This window comes from Babylonia areolata, chromosome 30 (assembly GCF_041734735.1).
Source record: "Babylonia areolata isolate BAREFJ2019XMU chromosome 30, ASM4173473v1, whole genome shotgun sequence".
NCBI lineage: Eukaryota > Metazoa > Mollusca > Gastropoda > Neogastropoda > Buccinidae > Babylonia > Babylonia areolata.
This window is the reverse complement of record NC_134905.1, coordinates 12567214-12594085: the sequence shown is the minus strand read 5'-3', so window position 1 is coordinate 12594085 and position 26872 is coordinate 12567214. Positions and strand designations below refer to the sequence as shown.

General features: G+C 41.7%; 1 protein-coding gene across 4 annotated transcripts; it reads left to right on the top strand.

The window, feature by feature from the left end:
- Positions 1 to 1176: 1176 nt before the first annotated feature.
- Positions 1177 to 22596, top strand: LOC143275387 (arginine and glutamate-rich protein 1-like). 4 transcript variants are annotated; one of them, XM_076579458.1, is made up of 6 exons: positions 1177 to 1404; positions 2022 to 2081; positions 4396 to 4506; positions 6132 to 6357; positions 10234 to 10317; positions 16573 to 22596. In XM_076579458.1, exons 1-6 carry the CDS (start codon positions 1238 to 1240, stop codon positions 16732 to 16734), a joined length of 810 nt encoding a protein of 269 aa, XP_076435573.1. In that variant the 5' UTR covers positions 1177 to 1237; the 3' UTR covers positions 16735 to 22596. The 4 variants fall into 4 exon arrangements, with proteins under 4 accessions (XP_076435573.1, XP_076435575.1, XP_076435572.1 ...); XM_076579460.1 differs by lacking the exon at positions 2022 to 2081; XM_076579457.1 differs by lacking the exons at positions 10234 to 10317; positions 16573 to 22596 and having other exon boundaries at positions 6132 to 7945.
- The last annotated feature ends 4276 nt before the right edge of the window (positions 22597 to 26872 follow it).

The window sequence follows — 26872 nt, the reverse complement described above, 5'->3', positions numbered from 1 at the left end:
TGGGCTGTCCCATGTCCCATGGTATTTTGATGTGCTGTCCCATGTCCCAAGTGGTATTTTGATGGGCTGTCCCATGTCCCATGGTATTTTGATGGGCTGTCCCATGTCCCAAGTGGTATTTTGATGGGCTGTCCCATGTCCCAAGTGGTATTTTGTGGTATTTTGATGTGCTGTCCCATGTCCCATGGTATTTTGATGTGCTGTCCCATGTCCCAAGTGGTATTTTGATGGGCTGTCCCATGTCCCAAGTGGTATTTTGTGGTATTTTGATGGGCTGTCCCATGTCCCAAGTGGTGTTTTGATGGGCTGTCCCATGTCCCAAGTGGTGTTTTGATGGGCTGTCCCATGTCCCAAGTGGTATTTTGTGGTATTTTGATGGGCTGTCCCATGTCCCAAGTGGTGTTTTGATGGGCTGTCCCATGTCCCAAGTGGTATTTTGATGTCTCATGTCCCATGTGGTATTTTGATGGGCTGTCCCATGTCCCCAGTGGTATCCCGGAATTCAAATTATTGGCTGTGAAACGTTGCGCTGCCCATCAGTAAATAAGGGTAATCAAATAATGATAAATGATAGTGAATAAGGGTAAAGATCAACAAGCCCAGAATCTTCACTCAAACGGAAACCAAACGTCCATTCATATATATATTATTTATTTATTTATTTATTCTTTTTTTTTTTTTTTAATTTTTTTTTTTTTTACATATCTTTGGTTTTGAACTGAGCGTCACTTGCTACTGAAGGTCGCCGAATCTTACATTTTTATTTGAATTATCTCCCTTCTCATTCCTCCTGTTTAAAAATCAGTTTAAAAAAAATGATGGGATGAAAAACAATGATTTGCATATTCCTTTTTTTTAATAGTTTCGTACCAATGATGATAAACTATTTCAAGAAAATAACTAACAATTTCTGATCGTTCACCAAGGAAATTCTTCGCCATAACAAGATTGGAGGCGAGAGTGTTAAAAAGACCTTGACCAAGGAAAACTACATCATAAATTTTTCATCAGTATTATTACAATCAAATGCCAATAAAATTTCAGCAAACCCATCCTCAAATCGAGATTAATTAAACAATACATTTTGTTCACATTTATTATCATTACCACTGTCATTAAAATGCAAGTATGCGCAATAAATTTTCGAGTTGTTCAGACAATCAATTTGGTCGCCATTTTGTTGGTTGGAGCTACGGTGAGCGATGGTGAGGTGACAAACTGCAGAGGATAGAGCACAATGGGTCGATCAAGAAGCAGAAGCAGGTCTTCCAGTAGACATCGACATAAAGTGAAAAGGAAAAAGACTGCAAGGTCTAAATCTCGTTCTGCTTCAAGAGAAAGGAGCCGTCGAGATCGTGGTAATCGGGTGCGATCTCGTTCTCGAGACAGAAAAAAGGGCAGCAGGTAAGCGTTCCGCCAAAGTTGTTCATCTGGGCAGTATGTTTCTTTGATTGTTTGAGTTTGATCATTAAACTTTGCTGGTTTCTCCTTAGATATTCGTCATTTTTCAGCACTACACACCATTGTCTTTCTTATCTAAAGATGTTCGTTTTGTAGCGTATTTGGTTTTCGTGTGTGAACAATCCATGAAGTAACCCTGATTCGGTTGTTTTTGTGTGTATAAACAATTACACCCACGTGTTTTCATTCATATTTATTTGCTTTTTTTAGTTTTATTACGACGTCAAGCTGCCAGAGTTTGAGCTTGCCTGCGGGAGAGAGCTACTGGATCACAGTTTTAAACACCAGAAAAACCGACACTGTTTCATCGTTGGAGGAAATTTCTTCATGAACAGGGTTGTTTCCCTCTCGATCAGCTTGCAGGACAGCGTCGTAACTGCACCTTCTATCAAGTATAATCAACTCCTTTTAAAATCGGCTCTACTGCCATTGGAAAAATCTGCCTACCCTGTACACATCAGGATGTCAAGATTAGCTAGATTAAGACACTAACTAGTTTTTCACTTCGCTCCACACGCTAGTCATGTATGTTGCTAATACAGAACTTTCTTATTCTACAGAACCACAGACAGGCCCCTTGAAAGGGGGCCTCAAACGTCATACAAGTCAAGTCAAGTCAAGTATGTGTGTACGTGATAAACTTAAACAAAATTACATTTTCACTGGAAATACTTTGACAATGAGTATGACACTGACAGAATGGAAGAAAACAGGATGGAAGAAAAATTATTCTTTCCACTATACCGAGTGTATTGACATTGGTTGTAATTCCTGTTGTTTCAGATGAAAACAGTAGGATCGTGAATTGTTTATTTCATTTACTTGTTTAACTTCTGTATCCTCAAAATTTTCTTGGGTCATTCCTATTTGGTTGTTACCTGTTGTGACAAACAGTATCAGTATTATATAAATTTAGTACAGGTCTACATTATAATTTATAGTATATATATCCAAGGACTGCAGGACCACAGAGTGATGTCGGTTAAAAAAAGGAAGAAAAACTTTAAACTATTTCAGCTACAGCTTAAAATGCAGACAGCGGTGTAAGTACTGTGGAGTGATGGCCTAGCGGTAACGCGTCGGCCTAGGAAGCAAGAGAATCTGAGCGTGCTGGTTCGAATTAGGGCTCAACTGCCGATATTTTCTTCTCCTCCACTATATCTCGAGTGGTGGTCTGGATGCTAGTAATTCGGATGAGACGATAAACCGAGGTCCCATGTACAGCATGCACTAAGCGCACGTAAAAGAACCCATGGCAACAAAAGGGTTGTTCATGGCAAAATTCGGTAGAAAAATCCACTTCGATAGAAAAACAAATAGAACTGCACACAGGAAAAAAATAAATAAATAAAGGGTGATGCTGTAGTGTTGCAATGGGCTTTCTGGGGAGAGCGGCCTGAATTTCACACAGAGAAATCTGTTGTGATAAAAAAAAAATATATATATATATATATATATACAAATATACAAAATATAAATAACACAAGTAACAGCCGCCAACCCCCCCACCCCCACCCCCCTCCCCTCCCCCAACCCCATCCCCCACATTCCTAGCCCCCCACCGCCTGTCCTTGGTTGTACTGGGCCCCATAGACATTCTGGGCTAGACTTGAATGACTCCATGGGTACAGTCCAGGTTACCCCCTCCACACCTCCCCCACTTGTAAATTACCCCCTTTTTTTTTTAAAGGTTTGAATTGAGCACATTTGAACTAAATAGAAGCTATTAAAAAAAGGAATGGGGGTTGTTATGGGCTGGGCTTTACTTCCCCCGCACCCTCTCCCATATGATAACACACACCTTTTACAAAAATACAATTGAACAGAAGGAGAGATTGAAGAGTCCCACTGTAATGACATGTGTTGAAGCTCCTCACTACAACATGGTAAAAGTAAGGAAAATGTGTAGGCAGGGGTTATTCTGTACTCGCATATCTCAGTTTGTGTTTAGAACTGTTTGTGTGTGTGTGTGCATGCTGGCGTTGGAGTGTATGTGTGTTTGGGTGCACAGATGTTCACTGAGTATTGCCCATGTTTGTTTGGGTTTTTTTTGGTCTTATTTCTATCAAATATCATTTGCTCTGTATGCATTACAAACCTTTCATTATGCGTACCATATTTTAATGCATTTTTCATGTTTATTTTCTTTTCTTTTCTTTTTTTTTTCATTTTTTTTTTCAATGTCATTTTTTCATTCATGTTCATGTTTCACACAAACCCAGGGTAGGATCTCAAGATCTGGTCAGTGCATGTCATTGGGTTGATGTGAAGATTAGGAATGTACTTCTTTTATTATATTATTTTATTATATTATTATTTTTTTATTTGTATTTTTTTGTTGCCAGCAGCAGATGTGTCGGTCTGCATGCTTTGACACCTCCTTTAGTTTAAAACTGAAGCTGAAACTTATGTGGTGGAAGTGGAGGAAATGAGTTGTTCTGGACTAGCTTGTGTTGCCCTTCCTCCGCACACCTTGCATTAACCAGTTACTGCAATAAATTCTTTCATGATTCCTGCAGCATTTGGTACCTTTTGCCAGTTTAGGCTCACAAGGTCTGACCAGTGCATTGGATATAAAAATGCTCACTCTCTCTCACATGTGCACACACACTCTTACGCTCAAGTTACAGTAACTCAGTTGTGCAGACACACAAACACACGCACACACACACACACACACACACACACACACACACACAAACTGGAAAAAACAACTAAAAGTAATCACTGATGTGGAGATATTCTTTCTCTCTGTTTTTTTTTTCTATTTATCTCATACATGTGGGAGGGGGAAGTGGAGAGGTGGGTAAGGGGTTTACTTTTTAGTGATGGATTGAGTGTTCATGTTGGTGAGGAAACATAATTTGAAGAGTGGTGGAATTAATGGCTTTTTTTAAATTTTAATTTTAATTTTAATTTTTTTTTTTAACACAGAAAGCGGTCATATTCGTCAAGTAGTTCCAGCAGTGATGATGACCTGATCCTGCGAGCAAAGCGTCGAGAGGAGGAGGAGAAGAAGAATGAGATTGAGAAGCAGCGGGTCATGTAAGTGTTGTAAAGATTCAGTACAAGATTCTGTGACCAACAGTTGTTAAGTCATAGAAGATCATGTTCAGAATGCTCAGTTGATTTGGAAAAAAACATTAGGTAACTAATTACAAAGAGTAACAACAGTTCAGGATCCAATTGGTTTAACAGAAAGTACCCTGCTGACTTTCTCAGCTCAGGAACTTGAGGTATCTGGTCAAATTAACTATTAATGTATTGGGTGTCTTTCTTTCTTCATCAATTTATGATTCTGTGTTTGATAATTGCTAATTTATTTAGTCTTTTGCTATATCAGTGATCACATTGTTTACAAAAATGTTTGAAATCACATCAGAAACTGACAGAGCTCAGATCAGTGTTATTTTTTCTTTGGGCAGCTTACTCGGTTTGACCAGGATTGTAGGAAAATGGGGTACCTAGTAGAGTAGTAGTAATGCCACTAGTTATGGTTGTAATTTGACTTAGCCATTTGATTTATTTTAGATAATGAAGTTATATCTGATACCTTTATGTGTACATGTATTTTCATTTTGTTTCATATTGGTAATACACACTGATCAAAGTTAATAAGCATGTCATAAAGACTGACAGTGATAGTGATATATATTGATAAGTACGTCAGAAATGTGTATTTATATATATAAAGTTCTACATGATTGATAAGTACATGTCAGAAATGTGTATTTATAGATACTGTAAACTACATGTTACTGTTTTTTTGCTTAATTAGTGTGATATGCACAGGTGAATACATGTGTTGTTTAAAAAATGAGTGGTGTGTACAATGAATTAAAAGCTTGTGAACATGTTACTAGAACTTGGTTACTTCTTCATTCATGCCCAGTCATGGTCTGCATGGACTGATGTGTGAGATTAAAACATTTTCAGTTTTCAGCTTCCAGTTCAGCCATGATTGTGTATGCATACATATGTGTTTGTGTTTGTGTGTTGTTTGGTTTGTGTTTGTGTGTGTGTGTGTGTGTGTGTGTGTGTGTGTGTGTGTGTGTAATGCAGTGCACTCTGAGTATGTTACTGTCTCTGTGTCAGATTATCAATGTTCTTCTGTGTGAAAGAGGAAGATGGCAAAATGGTTCAGACGTTCATCTGCCAGTATAGTATTTGTGAGGTTCTTGATTCTGATCCTGGTCACATCCTTCCTCCCAAGTTTTACTAGAAGATGTGAGCGTCCTGGTTTGAATCCTGGTCTCACCCTTTCTCCCAACAGCCTGAGTTTGGCTGGAAGTGGAAGATGAAAATGAGCATCCAGTCATTTGGATGAGATGACTAACTGGATCCCATGTGCGGTATGCACTTTGAAAAAGAAATGTGTTGTCTTCTGGCAACATTCTGTAGAAGAAATCCACTCTGATAGGCTAACAAGTACATGTTTATATGGTCTCTGTGTCTGTCACAGTGCATTGTGTGTATGGCTATGAGTATGACTGTCATTGTCACTGTTTCTGCATGATTGCATAGTGTACACGTATGACATGCTGTGTTTGTCACATTCAGTGCATAGTATGTTGTGTGGCTGTCATGGTGTCCGACTGTGAATGTCAAGGTATGGGCTGTTCATGAAGTTCATAATGAAGTATCTTTTGAAGTATATCTGCTGCTGCCAGGCGCCAGAAGGAACTGGAGGAGAAGCTGATTGAGGAAGAGGTTGCACGCCGTGTGGAGGAACTGGTGGCCAAGCGGGTGGAGGAGGAGCTGGAGAAGCGGAAGGAGGAGATTGAGGCGGAGGTGCTGCGGAGGGTGGAGGAGGCCAAGAAGATCATGGAGATGCAGATGCTCAAGGAGCTGGAGTCTCAGCGGCAGGCGGAGTTGGAGGCACAGCGCCAGAAGGAGGTAAAGTCACTTCCGTCCGGCCCGCCTGGGGGACATGCGCTGGCATGGGAGGGTGGTGGTAATTTATTTGGAGGGCGGGGTGTGGGGGTGGATGTGGGGAGTGGTGCAGGTTTAGTTCTCATCCAGGGGGTGGGAAAAGGGGAGGTTTGGGAGCAGGGTGTTGGATGTGGGGGGAGTTGTGCAGGTTTTAGTTCTTATGTAGGACTGGTAGGTTTAGTTTTCATCCAGGTTCATGGTCGGGCCTGGTTACGTTTCAAAGAGGAAGGGTAGTTTGGGGGATGGGGTGGGAGGGTTGACGGGGGTGTGGGGATAACAGGAAGAGAGGGGGGGGGTGTTGTCAGGGTTTTATTTAGTCCTTTGATATTGCTTGAAAGGATTGCTACAGGATTATTATAATCAGTTTGGTCAGAACAGTCCTTTGATACTGCTTGAGAGGAATTCCACAGGATTATTATCAGGCTGGTTGGAACAATCCTTTGATATTGCTTGAGAGGAATAGTGTCTGAATACCATTAAATTATAATCAGGCTGGTCAGAACAATCCTTTGATACTGCTTGAGAGGAATTCAACAGGATTATAATCAAGCTGGTTGGAACAATTTAAGTGGATGTAAACAAACCCATAAAAGGAGGTTATTTTAGTTTCCTGTGATTAAAAGAAAACGACAGAAAATAACAAAAATAAACAAACAACAAAAAACCAAACAAACAAACGACAGAAAATAACAAATATAAACAAACAAACAACAGAAAAACAAACAAACCAAAGACATATCATTGGGTTTTGTTAGCAGTTGGAGAAAAACAAAAAGAGACATACCCTGATCTTTTTAAGTGAGGAGATGAGTTCTTGAGAAATTAAAATGAAAATCAAACTAGTCCTTTTTGTCAACAGCCTTAATAAAATAAAAAGGTATTCATCCTCTTGGTGAATTAAAAATAACATGTGTATTATCATTACCAGAGAGACTGCTCTTACTTTTTGAGAAAAGGTTGAAAAGGGAAGGGTGATCAGTGTAGTTGTCTTGGTGTCCCTTCTGTCAGAAACCTCCTGGGGACCATTGGAATTTAGGGTGGTGTGGATTCTGTGAAACGGTAATGATCACAGACTGAAAGAAACAAAATATATGATGTCATAAAAAAACACCTAGTTATTGTGCATATTTTAACACACTTTTTACTACCCCTTATTCTGTATATACTAAGAACACAATACAAAAAAAAAGAAAGAAGAAAAAACAACCAACAAAACCTAAACTAAACCATGTTTCAGCCAAGAAGTGAAGAATTTGACAAACACTTTCTGTTGAGCAGTAAAACTTGATTGTTTATTGATTTCATTCTGCCTTAAATTCAATGGAAACCATGAGGCCAGGATCCAGTATTATACTGATTGATTTATAGATAGGTAGGTAGGTAGGTAGATTACGATATATATGTCCAAGTTTTAGTTTTATTATCTTATTCTTTTTGATTAATTGATTTATTATTATTGTTTTTTCTTTATTCATTTTCTATTTTATTGAACATCAGACATACAATTATTTTTCTTATTTGTACATTAGGTCAGTTTGTTAAGCTTATGTATGTATTACATAAATAGATAAATTATATAGATAAATTACATAAAGTACACATATGTAGAGAAAACATCAATTACATAAATTAGAGACAAAGTTATGAGAAGTACAAGATGGATAAAAAGTCTTTGAAGCAAACAGGAGTTGTCCCTTCCCACTCTTCTGTCTGCCATTTCTACTGTCGTTCTTCTTCATGACTGTTAGTCTGACAGAAGGGACGTAACCACTTAGATCAGAATATGTCAGCTAGCTGTCAAGGGGAGCTAGGATCATTTGGAAAGGGAAGACCTGCTGGCGATTGTCCCCCCTATTTTTTTTTTTACTTCTTTTTTTTTTTTTTTTTCTTTTCTTTTTTGGTTTTGTTCCATGCTGTTGCAATTATTTCTTTCATTTTGCAGCGAGACAATTGTGAAAAACACAAAGCAAATCCATGACAGTTTGATACACTCATTGAATGAGAAAAATAATTTTTAAAAAGAAAAAAAGAATAGACTGAAGAAGAAAAAAAAAAAAAAGTCCATCCCATCCATTGATCAGCATTTGTTCAGTCTGTTGTAGTGCCCGCTGCAATGTAGGGACACTTTCCTTTGCACAGCCTGGATTTTCCATTTGCCAAGCTCCCTTCCTCGCACTTGTGTGCAACAGCAAGTACCCACAGTTTTCCTTTTATGTGGAACATGTACATGTAGAAAAGCTTTCTGTTTACCCCCATCTCCCACCACCCCTCCACACCATCTCCCTCCCCCCAAAAAAGCGCAAATACGTTTTTTTAAGTCCCTGGTGATCTGCAGCAAAACTTTGGTATCACTTGACATGGACACCAAAAAGAAGAAAAAAAAAGATAAGGAAAGTAAAACAGAAGGGAAAAAAAAAGGTATGGGAAAGGGAAAAGTCATGTAGAAAATGTGGTTGTAACACCAGCAGCCAACAAATACTACCTCATTCATTATGACACTTCACAGTCTCACACAAAACATTCAAGCGTAAGGGTTCCATGTTGTCTGTCTTCCGTGTGTTGTGTGTGTGTGTGTGTAAGAGTGTGTGCATGCACGGAGTTTGGAGGTGTGTGTGGGAACACACCAAGGACTTAAAAAAAAAAAAATAAAAGAAAGCTTGCAGCGGGGGCGCCTAGGAAGGAACTCTTAGACTGCAGTAACGGTATGTAAAAGTCCAGAAGCCATGATGGAGGTACAGTACACCATTTTTTGACACATGCTCATGATGTGTAGCCAAGTCATGTGTGTTTTTTTTGTTGTTTTTTTTCTTTCTTCCTTTCTGGTTTTTTTTTTTTTTTTTTTTTTTTTTCTCTTTCTTTTTTTAACTCCCGTTTTGTTACCCCAACTTTGTCGTTTTCATGTCTTGGATTCATGAGAGAATTTGCTCATCCATGATTTTAATATTTTTAATAAATTTTTTATTGCAGAATTTCTTTCATTCTTTATGATGAAAAAAATTGACCCTTCTTGGCTGGAGATGAGAGGCGCTATGAAATCTGAAATTGAAATGTTTTGCGTACAGATGAAAGTTTTTGTTGTCTTTCAGGTTTTACATGTATAATGTGTGCGTGTGTGTGTGTGTGAGTGTGTGTGTGTGCCATCATTTGCTGTGTTGTCATTTTGCAGTGTGCACATGATCATAGTAACAAGACTATTTGCAGAATAATGATTATAATGATTTACAAGTATTTGCTTGTGTATGTGTATATTACCATGGTTTCTGTGAAATCTTTCAGTACATTGCTTTCACTTTCAGTGATTATTATTGTGAATGATATACACTTTTATAAAGATTATCGTGTGCAAAGGTTTTACAGGAAAAAAAAAGTTTGATTACTTGTGCCTTTTTGGATCACATAAAGAAAGATTGTGTCATGAAAGATTTCACACACTCTTTGATGGTTGCTTGTTAAGTTCATTAGATGTGACGTAGTGCTTTTGTGTTTTTCATGTTGACAGTGATTATCTCATACAGCATTGTGGTATGTATGTTGGGTTGATAAATACAGAATGGCAGTGATGTTACTTCCCCTGATTTGTAATGGGAGTGAGAGTGATTTTCAAAGAATTACAGTTTGAATGTGGATTGAAGCCAGTACACAGAATAAAGTTATGTTTATTAGCTTGAGAACCATTTCCATCTATTTATGTATAACGAGAGTGATATCTAAGTATTAGGAAAAACAGTTTATTATTATTATTTTTAAGATCCTTGCATTAGTGATGTAAACAAATGGCATGATTTGTTGAACACAGGATTGAATTGGCCCCCAAATTACCTGCCTTTTATTTCTTTACAGGAGGAAGATCGTAAAAAACGTGAGGAGCTTGAAGCAATTATGGCAGAAAATAACAGAAAGATGGAAGAAGCACAACGCAAACTGGTAAGTGATTTTATTGAAAAAAAATTTGGGGGAAAGATTATTCGGCTTTGTAAGTTTGGATTTGCACAGCAGGCTGCCTACCTGAGTAAATCCAACTGGCAGCTGCCATTGGGCGCTCATCATCCATTGGGCGCTCATCAATCATTTTCTGTGTCATTCAGTCAGGCTTCAGTCATGCACACATGCACACTCAAACGGACATGTAACATTTTACGTGTTATTACTGTTTCTGTTTATTACCCTGGCTTGGAGGGAGCCATGCTCTGTTTTTGGGGGTGTGCATGCTGGGTATATAAACAGTTGTTGCCAGACGTTTATTCTTGGATAACAGTATAATGCTTCCTAAGTCTACTGAAGTCCCTTTCTTCATCCTTGCTTGTGTATGAACGTGTATTTGTGCCTGTTCATATTTTTTATCGTGCACTGTTTATGTGTGTGCCATATATGCCAGTTTTATATGTCCAAAATACCCTGATAAGGCATTTTTGGAGGACAGCCACACAAAAACTATACATTGGAAACAGCTGAAATCTATGATTTGGACCCCGTACAACATAGTGATTTTGCTCTTTTTTTTCTGTACAGTTAACTTGATTTACAAATGAATAATTGGCCTTTAAAAATGGGGTGTGCGATGGAAAAAGTGACGTCACAAGCTGTTGAACTTAAAACAGCTCTAACTCAAAAACTATTTGATGGATTTGCTTCAAATTTTGCATGAGTGCTAAGAATGTTACAAGAAACAATTCTATTCAAACAGTAATATACAAACATCAAACCAGCAATTTTGGTTTATCCATATGATGAAAATGAACATGTCTTGAGGTACAAAAAAGCTTAAATCAGTGAATTAAAAAAAAAAAAAGTCTTAACATATTTCTTTTAATCTTAACAACTTGTCAATACATGTATTACTTTATATATGTGAACTGTTTCCATAACATGAAAAAATGACACAAAAGAGAAAAAAAAAAAAAGGTTTGCTGGTGTGGGAGGGAGGTTGGTGGCACTGTCACTGACTGTCAACAAGATTTATGCATATCTCTGTACAACAACCATATCTTCCTCAGTTTGTCATGTTCAGGAACAGACCACACTCTGCCATTCTGCATTGTAACTTCAAAACCAGAAGAAAACACAAACATTGCAGAAATACTCCCATCTTCTGGCTTATGTGGCCACACATGTGCGTAGAAAGTTCACCATAGCCTGGTCTGGTCTAAAAAATTCAGACACTTCCGACATGAGAATCATTGTCATTGAAGACAGCCATATTTTCTCCAATTCAGGTGGAAACAAGATCCTTAAAAGTGTTTTCTTCTTCAGCTGTGTCGCTGGATTCTGAAGACAGGTCATGGTCTGTATCAACATCCATTGGCTCTGAAAAAAAAAATCATTTGATCTGATACAGATTGTTTACAAGTTCACAAAACACAATGCAGGCTAAATCATTAAATGTTTAAATATTGGTTTGTGATATGATGTATCCAAACATGGTTCAATATGTGCTGCCCGGAATGCATGCATGTACACATATACTGAATGCATCTGCAAGTGCATCAATTCATTGATTCAAGCTCTGTGTGTGTGTGTGTGTGTGTGTGTGTGTGTACATAATTATAAGGTATGCATTGTTTGTTCTTTTTATTTTTTTCTCATGTAGCTTTGGTATTTGCATATAAGAACAGGTTTATATAATATTGCTGCAGACCATATAAGAAAAAAAGAGGAGTACAAACCTGTCAAGGCTCTTCACTATGGACAGTTACATTAATATTTGCAATTGTCACTGAAACTGGGATTTTTTTCCCCTATTAATGAAAGCTAGTTTATATTACTTACTTATTTCTTATGTAACATTTGTTACATGTGTTAATGTTTGTTATCAAAAGATATTGCATTTGAATCAGTTATGGTGTGAAATCTGCATGTACAGCAAAGACACTGGGTATGAAATGCTTTGCACAATATTCATCATTCTGTCCCTCAGTGTTAGCACAAAAGCACACACACACACACACACACACACACACACACACACACACACACACAGCGGATGTGTTGCTGCATGAGTGCATGCACACTTCATGTGTGTGTTTGTGAGTTTATCTCTCTCCCTCCCTCTCTCTCTCTCTCTCTCTCTCTCTCTCTCTCTCTCTCTCTCTCTATATATATATATATATATATATATATATATCTGTGTGTGTGTGTGTGTGTGCTAAAACTATGAGAGGAAGGAGAGAGAGTGTATTGACAAATGTAAACAAAGAGCTTGATGATGTAAAACAATTATGTACAATGGCCTTTGATCCCAACTCTTCCTGTTCAAAATTGTGAGACAGATCAGTATATTCCATTAATGTTGGTATTTATTTCTGAACTAAGTTAAGAATAAGTAATAACAAACCAATCTCAATAATTATGTTAACCTAGTTAACTTCGAGGTCACGAGAGAGCTATGAGGTGGTTATTTCCAGTTTATGTCATGAACAGTTGTCTTGATTTAAATCGGCGATCCTTTCTTTTAGAATCCTAAAAGGATCATAAAAATGTAATGGTGGTGGTGTGTCCATCGAGATCGATGATGACCATCGTTGTCATCCAGCTGGGGGATGGGGGAAGGGTGGTGGTGGGGTGGGGGGAGGATGCTCATGAATCTATCTGTGAATGCACAGATGGCTGAATAGTCCAATCTGCGCACGAAATGTTCGCTGACAGTTGGGGCAGACAAAGACAGGCATATCATTGTCAGGGAGCTTGTTTGCCTGTGACTTTCTGGCCTGCCTCTTCTCAACAGCTGCAGCAGTCCTGTTGGCCTCACACAACTTGGCGCCTTTGTGCACAGCAGCGCGCCATTTGTCACGGTCCACTGCAGATTCCTCCCAGGAGTCAGGGTTGATATCAAACACTTTTAGAGAGACTTTCAGAGTATCTCTGAAGCGCTTCTCCTGACCTCCGTGTGATCTCTTCCCTTGTTGCAGCTCGCCATAGAAGAGCCTTTTGGGCAGCCGATGGTCTGGCATGCGCGCCACGTGTCCAGCCCAGGGAAGCTAGGACTGCATCAGGATGGTGAAGATGCTGGGAAGGGTGGCTTTTGCGAGCACCTCTGTGTCTGGGGTCCTGTCTTGCCACTTGATGTTCAGTAGCTTCCTTGAGGCATGTTGTGTGGAAGTGGTTCAGCTTCTTGGCATGTCGTTGGTACACTGTCCAAGTTTCGCAGGCGCACAGTAGTGTGGGGAGAACTACTGCTCTGTAGACCTTTAGCTTGGTCTCAAGACTAATGCCTCTTCTGTTCCAGACATTTGCATTGAGTCTACCAAAAGTTGCGCTTGCTCTTGCAATCCTGACGTTCACTTCATCGTCGATGGTCGCGTTTCGTGACACTGTGCTGCCAAGGTATGTGAACCGCTCCACCGCACTGAGTCTTCTGACCATTGACTGTGATGTTGGGCTCAACGTAGGGTTTCCCTGGGGCTGGTTGATGGAGAACTTCAGATTGCCTCGTGCTGATGGTAAGGCCGAAGTTCCTGCTGGCAGTGGCAAACTTGTCGACGCTGAGTTGCATGTCAGCTTCAGATCCAGCGTTGAGGGCACAATCATCAGCAAACAAAAAGTCTCTGATGGTGTCTGTCATGACCTTCGTTTTTGCTTGAAGCCTTCTGAGGTTAAACAACTTGCCATCTGTTCGGTACTTTAGGCTGATTCCAACATCGCCATCTCTGAAGGCATCAGTAAGCATTGCAGAGAACATGAGGCTGAACAGCGTTGGAGCCAGGACGCAGCCTTGCTTGATTGACACCATTTGTGACAGCAAAAGGAGCAGATGTTTCATCATTGTCCTGGACTCAAACCTGCATGCCTTCATGGAATTGGCTGACCAAGGAAATAAATTTCTGAGGGCATCCGTACTTGGCCATGATCTTCCACAGTCCCTCTCTACTCACAGTGTCGAAGGCCTTAGTGAGGTCGACACAGGTGGAGAACAGATCAGCATTTTGCTCCTGACATTTCTCTTGCAGCTGCCTTGCAGCAAACACCATGTAGGTGGTTCCACGCTCTTTCCGAAATCCACATTGGCTCTCAGGCAAATGACCTTGGTCAAGGTGTGCTGTGAGGCGATTTAGTAGGATCCTGGCAAGTATCTTGCCTGCGATGGAGAGCAAGGAAATGCCCCGATGGTTATCACAGGCTTGCCAGTTCCCCTTTCGCTTGTACAAGTGAATGGTAGATGCATCTTTGAAATCCTGGGGGATCGTCTCTTCTTTCCACATGAGTGAGTACAGCTGATGGAGCTTCTCAGTCAGCACAGTGCCTCCATCCTTGTAGACCTCTGCTGGTATGGAGTCAGAGCCAGGTGCTTTGCCACTGGATAGCAGACGGGTTGCTTTCTGGGTCTCAAGAAGTGTTGGCGGATCGTCCAGTGCTTCGTTGATGGGGACTTGTGGAAGACCGTCTATGGCTTCATCATTTATGGAGGAAGGGCGATTTAAGACACTGTTGAAGTGCTCAGTCCAGTGTTCAAGAATTTTCTCCTTCTCGGTGATCAAGGTATTCCCATCTGCACTGAGGATGGGGGATGATCCTGAGGATGTGGGGCCGTAGACTTCTTTTAAGGCATCATAGAACCTCTTCATATCGTGCCTGTCAGCATATCCCTGGATCTCATCAGCTTTGTCACTCAGCCACTTATCCTGCATCTGGCGTAACTTTTGCTGAACAGTCCTGCGGATGGCATCGTACGCATCCTTTTTTGATGTGGACTTTGGGTTGCTCAGGTAGGCTTGATGCAGACGGCGTTTCTCATCCAGAAGCTGCTTGATTTCATCACAGTTTTCATCAAACCAGTCTTTGTGCTTTCTGGTCATGGGTCCCAGGGTCTCTGAAGCTGTACTATAGATCAGCTCACGCAGGGTCCTCCAGTCAGACTTCACATTCTGGTTGTCCAGAGAGGCTGATTCCAGACGATCTTTCAGCAGCTCCACAAAGGACTGTTTGATGGTGATGTTTTTCAGCTTAGTGATGTTGAGCCGTTTTGGAGCCTTCTGGCCTTGGGGGTGTCTCTTGGGCCGGATTCGAATATTCAGCTTCGAGACTACAAGGCGATGGTCTGTCCAACACTCGGTGCCGCACATGGTCTTTGTTACACGTACATCTTGCCTATCCCTTTTCCTGATGATGACATAATCGATGAGATGCCAATGCTTTGAGCGAGGGTGCATCCATGACGTCCTGTTACGGGTAGGGAGGCAGAAAACTGTGTTGGTTATCAGCAGTTCGTGCTCTGCACAGGTCTGAAGCAAAAGCAATCCATTTGGGTTACAGTGGCCCACACCATGCTTTCCAATCACTCCATCCCAGGAGATGTAGTCAGAGCCAACTCTAGCGTTGAAGTCCCCAAGAATGATGAGCTTGTCTGCTTTAGGGATAGCAGCAATGACAGAGTGAAGGTCCTTGTAGAACTTCGCCTTCACTTCATCCGGGTTGGGGCGTAGGCACTGGCAATGGTGAGGTGCTTCTGGCACAATTGTCTTGATTTAAATCGGCGATCCTTTCTTTTAGAATCCTAAAAGGATCATAAAAATGTAATAAAATGCAAAACAATGCATTCACTTTTCATTACACGAATTTTCATACAGTATTTCAGTCTAGAATAAAATGGCACTGACGCGAAACACAACAGGTGGAAACGTGTCAATCACTTAGTCAAGCGGTTAAAGCTTACTCCATTTATCACGAAATCGGAACGATCCTATGGATTAATAAGCCCTAAGAACTACGTTGATCAATTAAACATGAATCGATTTGTAAAATCCGTAATACTTACCTAGGTGATTTTTTATCTGGATGACGAAAACGCTTGAAATGTTAGTGTCATCGCATGTCGATTTTATAGGAGCCGCTGCCACTTAGTCGAGTCAGTGTGTGAATGTGTGTCACGGTTGCAAGCATGTATTGGCTGCGCTATGGTTGTGTGCGTATGAATACCTTGACCTTTGGTACCATTCGAATCAGCGAAATGCAACAATGGTTTTTACAACTTTACATTGCGAAAAAATCCTTCAAATGTGTCCTTTTAATGGGATCGGTGTGCTGGCTCTTTGTTATGAAGTAAATTAATAAAAAATAACTGATGGTGGAACTTGTTTAGGCTTCAACCTTGCGGTTTGACCTTATTTGAATATTGGGGATGGAAAATTCCCTTATCCCTTACCAAGTCCCATATCAAGTCATTTGTCTTGTCTGTCCTGTGTTCAGGCGGAGGAGCAACTGAAACTGGTGGAAGACCAGCGGAAGATTCTGGAGGAGCGTCAGCGTCTGGAGGAGGAGGAGAAGAAGCGGCAGAAACGAGACCAGGAGGTCATCCTGAACAAGAAGAATGCTCGCCCCCGCCTCTCCTTTTCCCTCAATTCAAAATAGTCCCCTTGCCCACCCACCACCGTACCACCCCTTCTTCCCTCAGTCATCCAAAACAAGAAGAATGCTCTTCTCTGCTTCTCCTCCTCCCTCAACGCCAGTCCCCTTCTTCCCCCTCACCCCCACCACCCCCACCCCCTTCCCCTCTTCTTCGCTCAGTCTCCACAGGTCTGTTTGTGTGAGAGCCTGGCTGGCATTGTTGAGGCAGTCTGGACTCGCTCCTCAGCATTTGACTGGCCTGAGACCCGTGTCTTCCACTCAGGAGGCTGGCCGCACCCTCCCCCTCCCCCTCCCCCTCCCCTCCCCTCCCCTCCACTCCCCTCCCCTCCCCTCCCCTCCCTCCACGGAATGACACGACTCCATCCGCAAACTGGATGCGTCTTGGACAGTGAAAAATGTTGGCTGTTGCTCCGTTCAGCCTTTCCCTGCTGTCTTCTGCATATTGCTGCCTCTGCTCTCTACCACCACCATCCCTTCCCATTACTCACCCTCACACCTCCCACCACTTTCCCCATCAGTTCTCTTACTCTATTTCCCCCCCCCCCCACACACCCCCCCAGAAAAGAAGAAAAAGAAAAAAAAAAACTTTGAATGTCTCCAGTCTTCAGCCTGTATTGGGCCATGCTTGCACCTGCAAGATGTGCACATGTATTTGTTGGAAGAGAACAACGCCCCCCCGCATCCCTCTCCTCCGCACCATTTTAGCAGACTGCGGTGAACTACTACAAAGACTTGTTTCAGTGTGTATGTGTGAATTATTGCTGGCAGAATTTGTGTGGTGGACAGTCTCTTAATGGAGCTGCAGCACTGTTGAGATTGCTCTGTTGTTATGTGTGTGTGTTAGTGGCCTCCTTAAAGTTCTTTGTGTTTGACCAGTCTTGTCAGGTTTTTCAGTTCCTGTCAGATTTTACATCTTGCTCATTCTTCTAGCTGAGCTTCTTGCTTGTTCAGCTCTCTGTTAGGTCTTTTTTTCATTACTGTGTTCAGTTCTCTCTGTTACTGATACAAGTGATAGGTCTTTTTTCATTACTTTCCTGTGTTCAGTTCTCTGGTCTTTTTTCATTACTATCCTTTTTCAGTTTTCTCTGTTGGGTATTTTTTCATTACTATTCTGTGTTCAGCTCTCTCTGTTAGGTCTTTTTCATTACTATCCTGTGTTCAGTTCTCTCTGTTAGGTCTTTTTCATTACTTTCCTGCGCATGGATGTTCAGTGCTGGCACTTTAGTTGGCCCAGCGAAAGTTCATGAACCCAGGAAGTAGGGCATGGATATAAATAAACGTGGCTGACAAACAGGCCGTGCCAGCGGCACTCGCTGTACGCTTGTTCAGCGGTAAATCTGCTTTGTTTCTTTCGCGCATCATCTTCCCGGATGGATTGGAAATAACGACAAAAGAAGTGGGTTTCTACAAAGAATGCAAAATGAGCTTTCTATTGACTCCAAACACAATATATTTTCTTGCATAGCAATTGTTGCGGCAACGGTTGAAACATACATGAAGAAAGAGAAGAGAAGGTCAAGCAGAAACATGATCGCAAAAATCGTAAAATTTAAATCCCTCTCTAAGAAAACATACGCTTATTACAATGAAATCGTAAAAATCACCAGAACATTTAGCATGCCTGCATGCAGATCAGCCCACCCTTTTGAGTTGTAGATTTTTTCTTGTCAGCACAACAAGTGTTTAAATGACCACACTGTAGCATGGTGAGTGCAAGCAGCAGGGGCATGGAGAGCAGGGTGAGTGTAATCGCTGCAGGAAATGTGTGGAAGCGTGAGAAAAGTGGGGCAGGGGCTGCAATGCTATCCTGAGTTCCTGCTCTTTCTGTAGCTGCTCTCTGTGTTGGGTCTTTTTCATGACTAATGCAATGCTGTTCTGTGTTCCATCTCTTTCTATAGCTGCTTTCTCTGTTAGATCTTTCCATTACTGTCTCTTTCCAAAGTTGGGGTGTTTCAGCTTTGTTCTCTGTTTCTCTCTCTCTCTCTCTCTCTCTCTCTCTTTCTCTCTGTGTCTCTGTAACTGTCCTCTTCCTTTCGTATTTTTCATTTTCAGTCCTCCCTCCCCTCCCATCATCTCTCTGTTAATACTTTACCTATGGCATGTCCATCAGCAGAATTTTGAAGACTGTGCTTTCATTGCTACCAGTACAGGCTAAAACATCACAGTTTCTCAATGAACAGTGGCCCTATGGAGCTTTGGAAATGTGAAGTAGTGGTTGTATGCGTGAATGAAATTTAAGAGTGGATACATATGTGTGTAAACAACAGACTTCACAGAATCCCTTCGAGGAAAAAAAAAGAAAGAAGAAAAGTGTTGTCATTCAATGCTGGGGGTCTGGACTTCGTTGTTTTCCCAGGTAGCACCATCAGGCAGCGCAGATGTTTGACGACATTCACTGAGGTCTCTTCTCACTTTCTGCGTCCTGTGTCTGTACTTGTGTTACTTACTGTTAGTGTCGTGGAGATGTAGAGGGTAAGAGTGGTGTATTGCAAGAGAAGTGTGTTAACTGTTCGTGTTTTTTTGGGGCAGGGCTGGGGGCGGGGGGTATCCAGATAAGTGTGTCAATGTGTGTTGTTAAATGTTCATTTGGGGAGAAAGGGAAGGGGGTGGGTTGACTTGACGGAATTGATTTCACCTGCAAAAAAAATTTTTTTTTACCAAAAACAACAAAAGAAAAAACAGCAATCCATCTATTAATGAAAATTGAAATATTGATTTCTCTGTGGGCACACCAGAAGAAACCCAACTCATTTTTTAAAAGTATTTTGAGTTTGTGGCATTTTTCCTTTTCAGCTTGAGTAAAGTTGATTTTGTCTCCTGAAGTGATGCGGGTACTGTATAAAACCTGTGCTTTTTGTCAAGGTCAAGGCTGGTGCATGCTGCTGGTTGAGAGAGATTTATTTGATTTTAAGGAAAGCAGGCAGTCGAATTGACAGTATGACTGGATTGCAGAGAACTGGCTTAAAATGGATCTTCAAAAATAGTAATGGTAGCTTGAAGCATGATAAAGTTTTCATTTTGAGAAGAGCAGAAAGAGTAAGTTGCAAATGTCAGTACTACCGCTTACTTCAATGCCTTGTTGTGTGTCTTTTGCTGAAATTGTTCTGCGTTTGACGGTCAGGTGAAGGAGAGAAAAGTGATTGCTGTGTAAGTGCAAGGAGACAAATGGTTTACTTGTCATTATTGCACTAAAAATAACTGAAGTATTGTTGAAAAATGTACAAGGAGACAAATGGCTTACTTGTTATCATTGCACTGATCGATAACTGAAGTCATTTGTCAGTATCAGTCTGGTCTTTATTGGATGGGTATGGGTGACTTTTATTCATTGATTTTTTTTAATTTTTTTTTTTCATGTTTTGAACCAGTTTTTTAGTCATGGTGATGACCATGATTCACCAGAGAATACAATTGGCACAGACTGTCGAAAAGGAGTCCCTGTTGATCAAGCAAAAACAAGACTGAAGCCTCTCAGATCTTGTACTCGTGAAGGTGAACATATCGTGGGGAAAGATGGCTGTGCAAATTCTTTTTTTTTTGTGTGTGTGGGTGATTGAGGTGTCTGGCCAGCAGCTTAGAACTGGCTGGACAAAAAATGGCGGAACTATAACATTTGTGCTTTTGTGTCAAATCAAAAGGGGTGGAGGAGGGTAGGAGTGGGGGAGGTAGAAATAGGGGGTGGTGTGGTGAGGGTGAGGGGTGGGACCAGAGAAGAAGAAAAAAAACAACATATAAATATGGAAGAAAGCCTCAAAACTGTCTTCCACTCTTCTGTCCACATTCCCCCTCCCCCACCCCCATCCACCCTCTTTCCTGCCCTCCCCCCCACACCTCCCAACCCCCTTAAAGAGATAAAGACTGCACATCACCTTTATATTTATAGCAGTGTGAGTTTTAGACATTGTCATATCAAAGATTTTGTTTGGAAAGATCTGGCGTTTGGCTTAGCTAGTTGTTCAAGAATGACTGGGACAGACAGGCTTTGCATACATGTGCGTTCTTCTTCTTCCACATTTCCCCTAATGTTTTCATGCTGTTGATAAGGTTAGTTCTAATCCACCCACTGTCCCCTTTCTCAGATGGAATTTATTTGATTCATGGGAAACAAGTAAAACATGACGTCGTGCTTATAACAGTGGGAGAGGAGGAAGGGAGGATACATTAAAAAGAAAGAAAAAAGAAAAGACAAAAAAGCAGCATCAAAGTAGGGATTTGAAGTGTTGATCATATGTCTGGCTTTTCGGTTTTTCTTTCTCTGACTCATTCTGAGTGGCGCATTATGAAGACTCGTAGTGACTGGTTTTGCATAATGAAAACAGTTTATTACAATGGGGTCTTAGTTCTTTTTAACATATGATGTGTGTTGTGTGTGTCTGTGTGTTATGTCCATTTCTGTTTGGACATACTTTTCTTTCTTGTGTGAAGTCCTGAAATCTTCATCTTGTCAATGATAGTTCATTTTCAATATTTTAGTTCATTTTCAATACGTTTTTTCTTCTTCCAGAAAGTGTCAGTCATGAAATTTAGGTTGAATGGACGAATGTCTGGTCATCCTACTTTATATATCATTATCACATCGTAGTTCTTAAGAAAATGTATACATGTACGCACTGGTCCTGGCACAAGATGCTACTGTGCAGAAGGGATCAAAAGTTGAGAATATTTATTATAGGGATGAGGTCATTGTCATTTATTATCTTTTCATTGGTGGGGGAGAAAAAGCTTTCGAGGTTAATATGGAAACACCCCCTTAGATTTTTGTTTGTTTGTTTTTTTTGTTTTTGTTTTTGATAACCATTGAGCAACAGAGTATGTTACATAAGTTTTGTTTTCTTTTTTGTTTTTTGTTGTATTCAGTCTTTCTTTTGATTCTTTTTCTTTTGTTTAAAATTTTTAATGGCTCAGTGCATAATGTATTTCCTCAGAGTCTTGACACAGAACTTAGTGACTTTTCAACTACCCTTCTCTCTTCAAGACAGTGACAAGTTTGTTGTACTACCCCGATCCATGTTTTTTTTTTAACAGGATTAGCTCTTGATGAGACCAGAGCACCAAGTTTGTTAGATTGTGACCAGAGTCACACAAATCCATGTTCAGGGCATGTGACAGATTTTTGTTTGGGGGATTGGCATGAATCCATGTTCAGGGGCTTTGCAGGTTCGTCTGAAAAGATCACATTACTTGTGAGTGCTTTTTGTCACAGCTTGTCATTTTTTGTCAACCTGGTCAGTGGTATAGATATGTTTGTCTTGTGCATATTTTTTGTTTTTGTTTTGCAGATAATTCAATAGTGGGTTGTGGTTTGGAGGTTTTGGTAAGGACCTTCCAAAGAGCAAATTCAGCTTTTAGCAAACAAAGTGTTTATATTTAAGGGAGTGTGATACAATCGTCGAGAAAAACATATTTGGGGAGTTCTGAAGTGCAGGACAGAAATCCGTTCATGAAATTAATTGTGCACAATTTATGAAATGTAGGGATCAGTTTTTGTGGTCTGAGTCAGTATCTTTTCTGGAAGATTTGGACAGCTGAAGTTTAAATGAAAAATTGTCATAAAAGAGGGGAAAAAAGGGCTTTTTTGTCCAGTCCTGTGATTAAAAAAAAAAAAAAAAAAAAAAAAAAGTACTAATTTTAGAGAAAGGGGAAATAGTGGGTACAGAAGATTGGATGGTGGAGGATCTGTCAGAACGAATATTGTATTTTATCATTTTGTGACTGGCTGAATGAGCTGTGATTTGGTGAATGGTAAGGCAGTTCAATGACTTTTATGTTTATTTTTCTGTGTTCAGTGTGTGTGTGCGTGTGCATGTGTGTGTGTTTCTTGTCTTGCAAACATGTGAATGGGAATAAACCAGCTTTTGAATGTTACTGTTTAGCTTTTAGTATTCTGCGTGTGTGTGTGTTAGAAAATTCTCAGCATTTTTATTCTCTCATCAAAATATTGAGGAAAATGGTTTGTGACTGTCATTCAAATGAGAAAAATAACCTCATACAAAGTCTGTGCAAACTCACCTGACTGACCAAACTTATTCCTTGTTACTCTTTCAGGTGTACACCCCCCCAGCTCAACATGACCTATTCATCAGGACTCCCTTGAGTGTGGGTTCATGCACTAACTCAACATATTTGACCTATTCCTTAAGACTCCTTGAGAAGTATAGACTTATACACTAACTTAACATAATTATATTTGACCTATTCATTAGGACTACTTGTGGAGTATAGACTCACACACAAACTCATTTGACCTGTTCCTTACTGTTAGTCCCTTAGGACTTTCTTGAGGAGTATAGACTCGCGCACAAACTCAAAATGTTTGACCTGTTCCTTGGGACTGTTTGATGAGTATAGACTCCTGTACAAACGCATTTGACCTATTCCTTAGGACTCCTGAAGGAGTATAGATTCATGCACTGACTCAACATGTTTGACCTGTTCCTTAAGACTTCTCAAATTGAAGAGTATGGGTTCACACACTAACTCATTTGACCTATTCCATCGAGAGTCTGCAGGGGTGTGGGGTTTTACAGCTGCCTTTTCCTTGTCCCCAAGAAGGAAAGCTCTGCTCCATCACCAACTTGAAGCCCCTGAACCAGTTTGTCAAGGCTCCTGGCTTCTCCAGGACCATGCTGAAGGATGTACACCAGCTGATACAACGAGGCGACTGGGCTGTGTGTCTGGGTATGAAAGACGCGTACTTCCATGTCCCAATCCATGTCCGGCGCAGGTGGTTCCTCCAATTCATATGGGGAAGCAAACATTACATTACACAACACTGCCATTCGGTCTGTCATCCAGCCCCTACTGCTTCACCAGAGTGACCAGGCCAGTTGTTCACTACCTATGAACACAAGGGGTGTGCATTGTCCTCTACCTAGACATTCTACTCCTGGCCCGCACCAGATCAGCGGCCTTGTCACACCTCAGAAGCACGAGGTGCCTCCTCACCCGTTAACACAGAGAAGTCCACCTTCGTACCTCATCAGCGGTTTACCTACCTTGGCTTGCAGTGGGACACCCATACACTGACAGTGACTCCTATCGGACAAAGCTGTGATCCCTCCGTGTTTCTGGTTCAGGAAGTTGATGATGGGGCAGAGCTTTCCATCTTTCTTGGGGACAAGGAAAAGGCGGCTGTAAAACCCCACACCTCTGCCAACTCTCGATAGCCCCATTTTGAAGCATGGCTTTTATTTCCCGGTCCATTTATTGTTTGTGTGCTGTGGACAGTTTGGTCTCCATACGCTGGGCCGCCCGTGGTGACATCAGGGGAGGTTTGGTGTGGAACTATAGCTGATATCCCCGGTGCATGCTGGGAGGTCAGACAGCCAGTAGCATAGGCTAGACATTGGCCACTAGGCCGACAAGCACTGCGCGAGCGGCGATCCTCGCGAGCGGACAGTCTATCGCGAAGTTTTCCCTTATTTTGGTAGAAGAGAGAGAGTTGCAAATACCCATATGTGTAAGCCATTGCACAATAGTGCAGAAACTATAATTTTATGTCGTTACACTTAAAACAAATTTCAATAATGTTCATGCTGTAACCCTTACTGATTTCCAACCATCTCTTTTGTGTTGTTTTCAGTCAGTTCATGTAAGAGAAAGTGAAAAGATCAAGATGGTAAACCATCTGTCTCTGTGTAAACTGTGTGTCTGTGTGTGTATTTCCCTCTCTCAGTCTGTCTCTCTCTCTCTACACACACACACACACACACACACACATGTCTTAGTTCCTTTGGAGTGGGGAAAATGAGAATGGACAGCAACTACTTGAGTTTTGTACCTGCCATGAACTGTGCATCGCCACCCCAGCACAAAGTCTCCTGGAGGCACCCGCGCTCAAAACATTGGCACCAACTGGATCTGATCCTAGTAAGACGAGCTGCCATCAAAAACCTTCTTCACACTCGCTCTTACCACAGAGCACACTGCGACACGGACCACTCTCTGGTATGCTGCAAGATCAGACTGCAACCAAAGAAGTTCCACTGTTCAAAGAAACAAGGGAACTCTCGCATTGACGTCTGCAAGATGTCTCAGCCAGACCTTGTAGAACAGTCCGCAGAGGCCTTTGAGAGAGAATTCGATGCATTGCAGCCCAGAGACTCGGCCACAGAAAGATTGGAAACGCTGCGAGACACCATGCACCGCATTGCTATGGCCACCTTTGGGAAGATTTGAGGCCAAATCATCAGAGATGACTCCCAGTATTGAGGCCAAGCGCGCTGCACTGAGTACAAACGGTCATCCAGTGAGAAGAACCTGCAAATCCTCAGGGCCGCCAGGAGTGAGGTTCAGTTACGCCAGGCCATGTGCAAATGAGTACTGGACGGAGCTCAGCGGAGAGATACAGAATGCTGCTGAAAGAGGCAACATCCGAGGGATGTATGATGGTATCAAGAAGGCACTGGGACCAACACTGAGCAAGACTGCCCCCCTCAAATCCTCCACGGGGGAAGTAATCAACGATCCTAGCCAGCAGATGGAGAGATGGGCAGAACACTACTACGACCTCTACACCACAAAAAACATGGTGTCCAAATCAGCCCTCGATGCCATCAAGTGCATGCCGGTCATTGAAGAACTTGACGCAGAGCCAACTAAGGACGAACTCAGCAAGGCCATTAACAGCCTGACATCAGGCAAGGCACCTAGCAGTGACGGAATTCCTCCAGACCTCATTAAACACTGCAAGACTACTCTTCTGCATCCTCTGCACACAGTCCTCTGTCAATGCTGGAATGAGGGAGCTGTACTGCAGGACATGAGGAACGCCAAGATTATCACCCTCTACAAAAACAAGGGTGAAAGGAGCGACTGCAACAACTACAGAGGCATCTCACTTCTCAGCATTGTAGGCGAAGTCTACGCTCGGGTCCTCCTAATTCGCCTGCAGAAACTGGCCGAACGCGTTTACCCGGAATCACAGTGCGGTTTTCGAGCAGAGAGATCCACGGTAGACATGATCTTCTCCCTTCGCCAAATCCAGGAACGAACGAACGAACGGCTTATTGTGGTCAGGCCTAATTAGCCCATTCACAAGGGGACATGGTGGGAAAAGGGCTGTACACGCAAACAATATAACGAAATAACGATAACATGCACTGTAGAAATGTTCATGACATGGATACCACGACATGTGACCAGTTATATGTCATGCAAGGACAAAAGTACATATATTCCCATAATATTTCATCAGAAAAAAAATCACATTCAATTGGAACACACTGCAGAAGCAGTTGATCAAGTTCTAATCAGGATTTCCTTCCCTCAAATTTTCACAAGCATTTGTGTTCATGTCTCTGAACATATTCATTAAATTGTCCATTTTCTTGGCTGACTCTTCTATACATACTATTGTCTGTTGGCAAACACCTCCCGACTGGACATTTTCATGCATCAGTTCACACGGTTCATTGTCAAGTTGGGAATCGTCCTTATTGTCCGTGGGAATGCTGTCAGTGTTGGGGCACGAGGGCCGCGCAACTTCCTAAGCCTTTCAACTCGCACATCTCTGCGTCACACGATGTATCTGCACACGTGGATTCGGTTTGAAGAATTGTCACTGCACGTGCATCTGTGTCGCCTCGTGCCATGTCGATCTGCTGGTCGCTTCGCCGTGCATCGGTCGGTGACAGGGGAGCAGAGGGAGAGGGGTGATTGTCGTACCCAGACATGTCAGTGTCAACAGCTTCGATGTCAGCGTTGTCAGTGGCATAGACCAGACTGGGAGGGGTTGGTAAAAAAAAGTCCTGAGGGGGACGACGCACGATCACTTGCCTTTATTTCCTGGTTCAGTCTGTGGGCTTCGGCTTGTTTCTCGTCTCTGCTCACCTGGGATGGACATTTTTTTCGGTACACAGCGGAACTGTGTTGTTGAGCAACATGGCGTTGACCGGTCGTTGTCAGTCTGAGCACGACGACAGTTTGTTCGCCCCTGCCTTCTATCTTGAATGATGACAACATCATATCTTGCAGCATTGTGTTCAGCATACTTTCCAGTGTCGACAGCAGTCCAACAAAAGGCATGATGGATGAAATTTATTCGCAAAGAAGTTATTTCGTTGCAGCTGGAGAATTCAACGTCTTGCTGCTGCCAAGCAAAGGAAGCTACCAGCCAAATCCAGGAGAAGTGCAGAGAGCA

What these genes read in the sequence shown, in the direction of transcription:
- LOC143275387 (XM_076579457.1), top strand. Translation starts at nt 1,238, where the DNA reads ATGGGTCGATCAAGAAGCAGAAGCAGGTCTTCCAGTAGACATCGACAT. An exon ending in GACAGAAAAAAGGGCAGCAG is followed by an intron (nt 1,405 to 2,021) that starts GTAAGCGTTCCG and finishes CTTATTCTACAG; the next exon opens with AACCACAGACAGGCCCCTTG. An exon ending in ATTGAGAAGCAGCGGGTCAT is followed by an intron (nt 4,507 to 6,131) that starts GTAAGTGTTGTA and finishes TGCTGCTGCCAG; the next exon opens with GCGCCAGAAGGAACTGGAGG.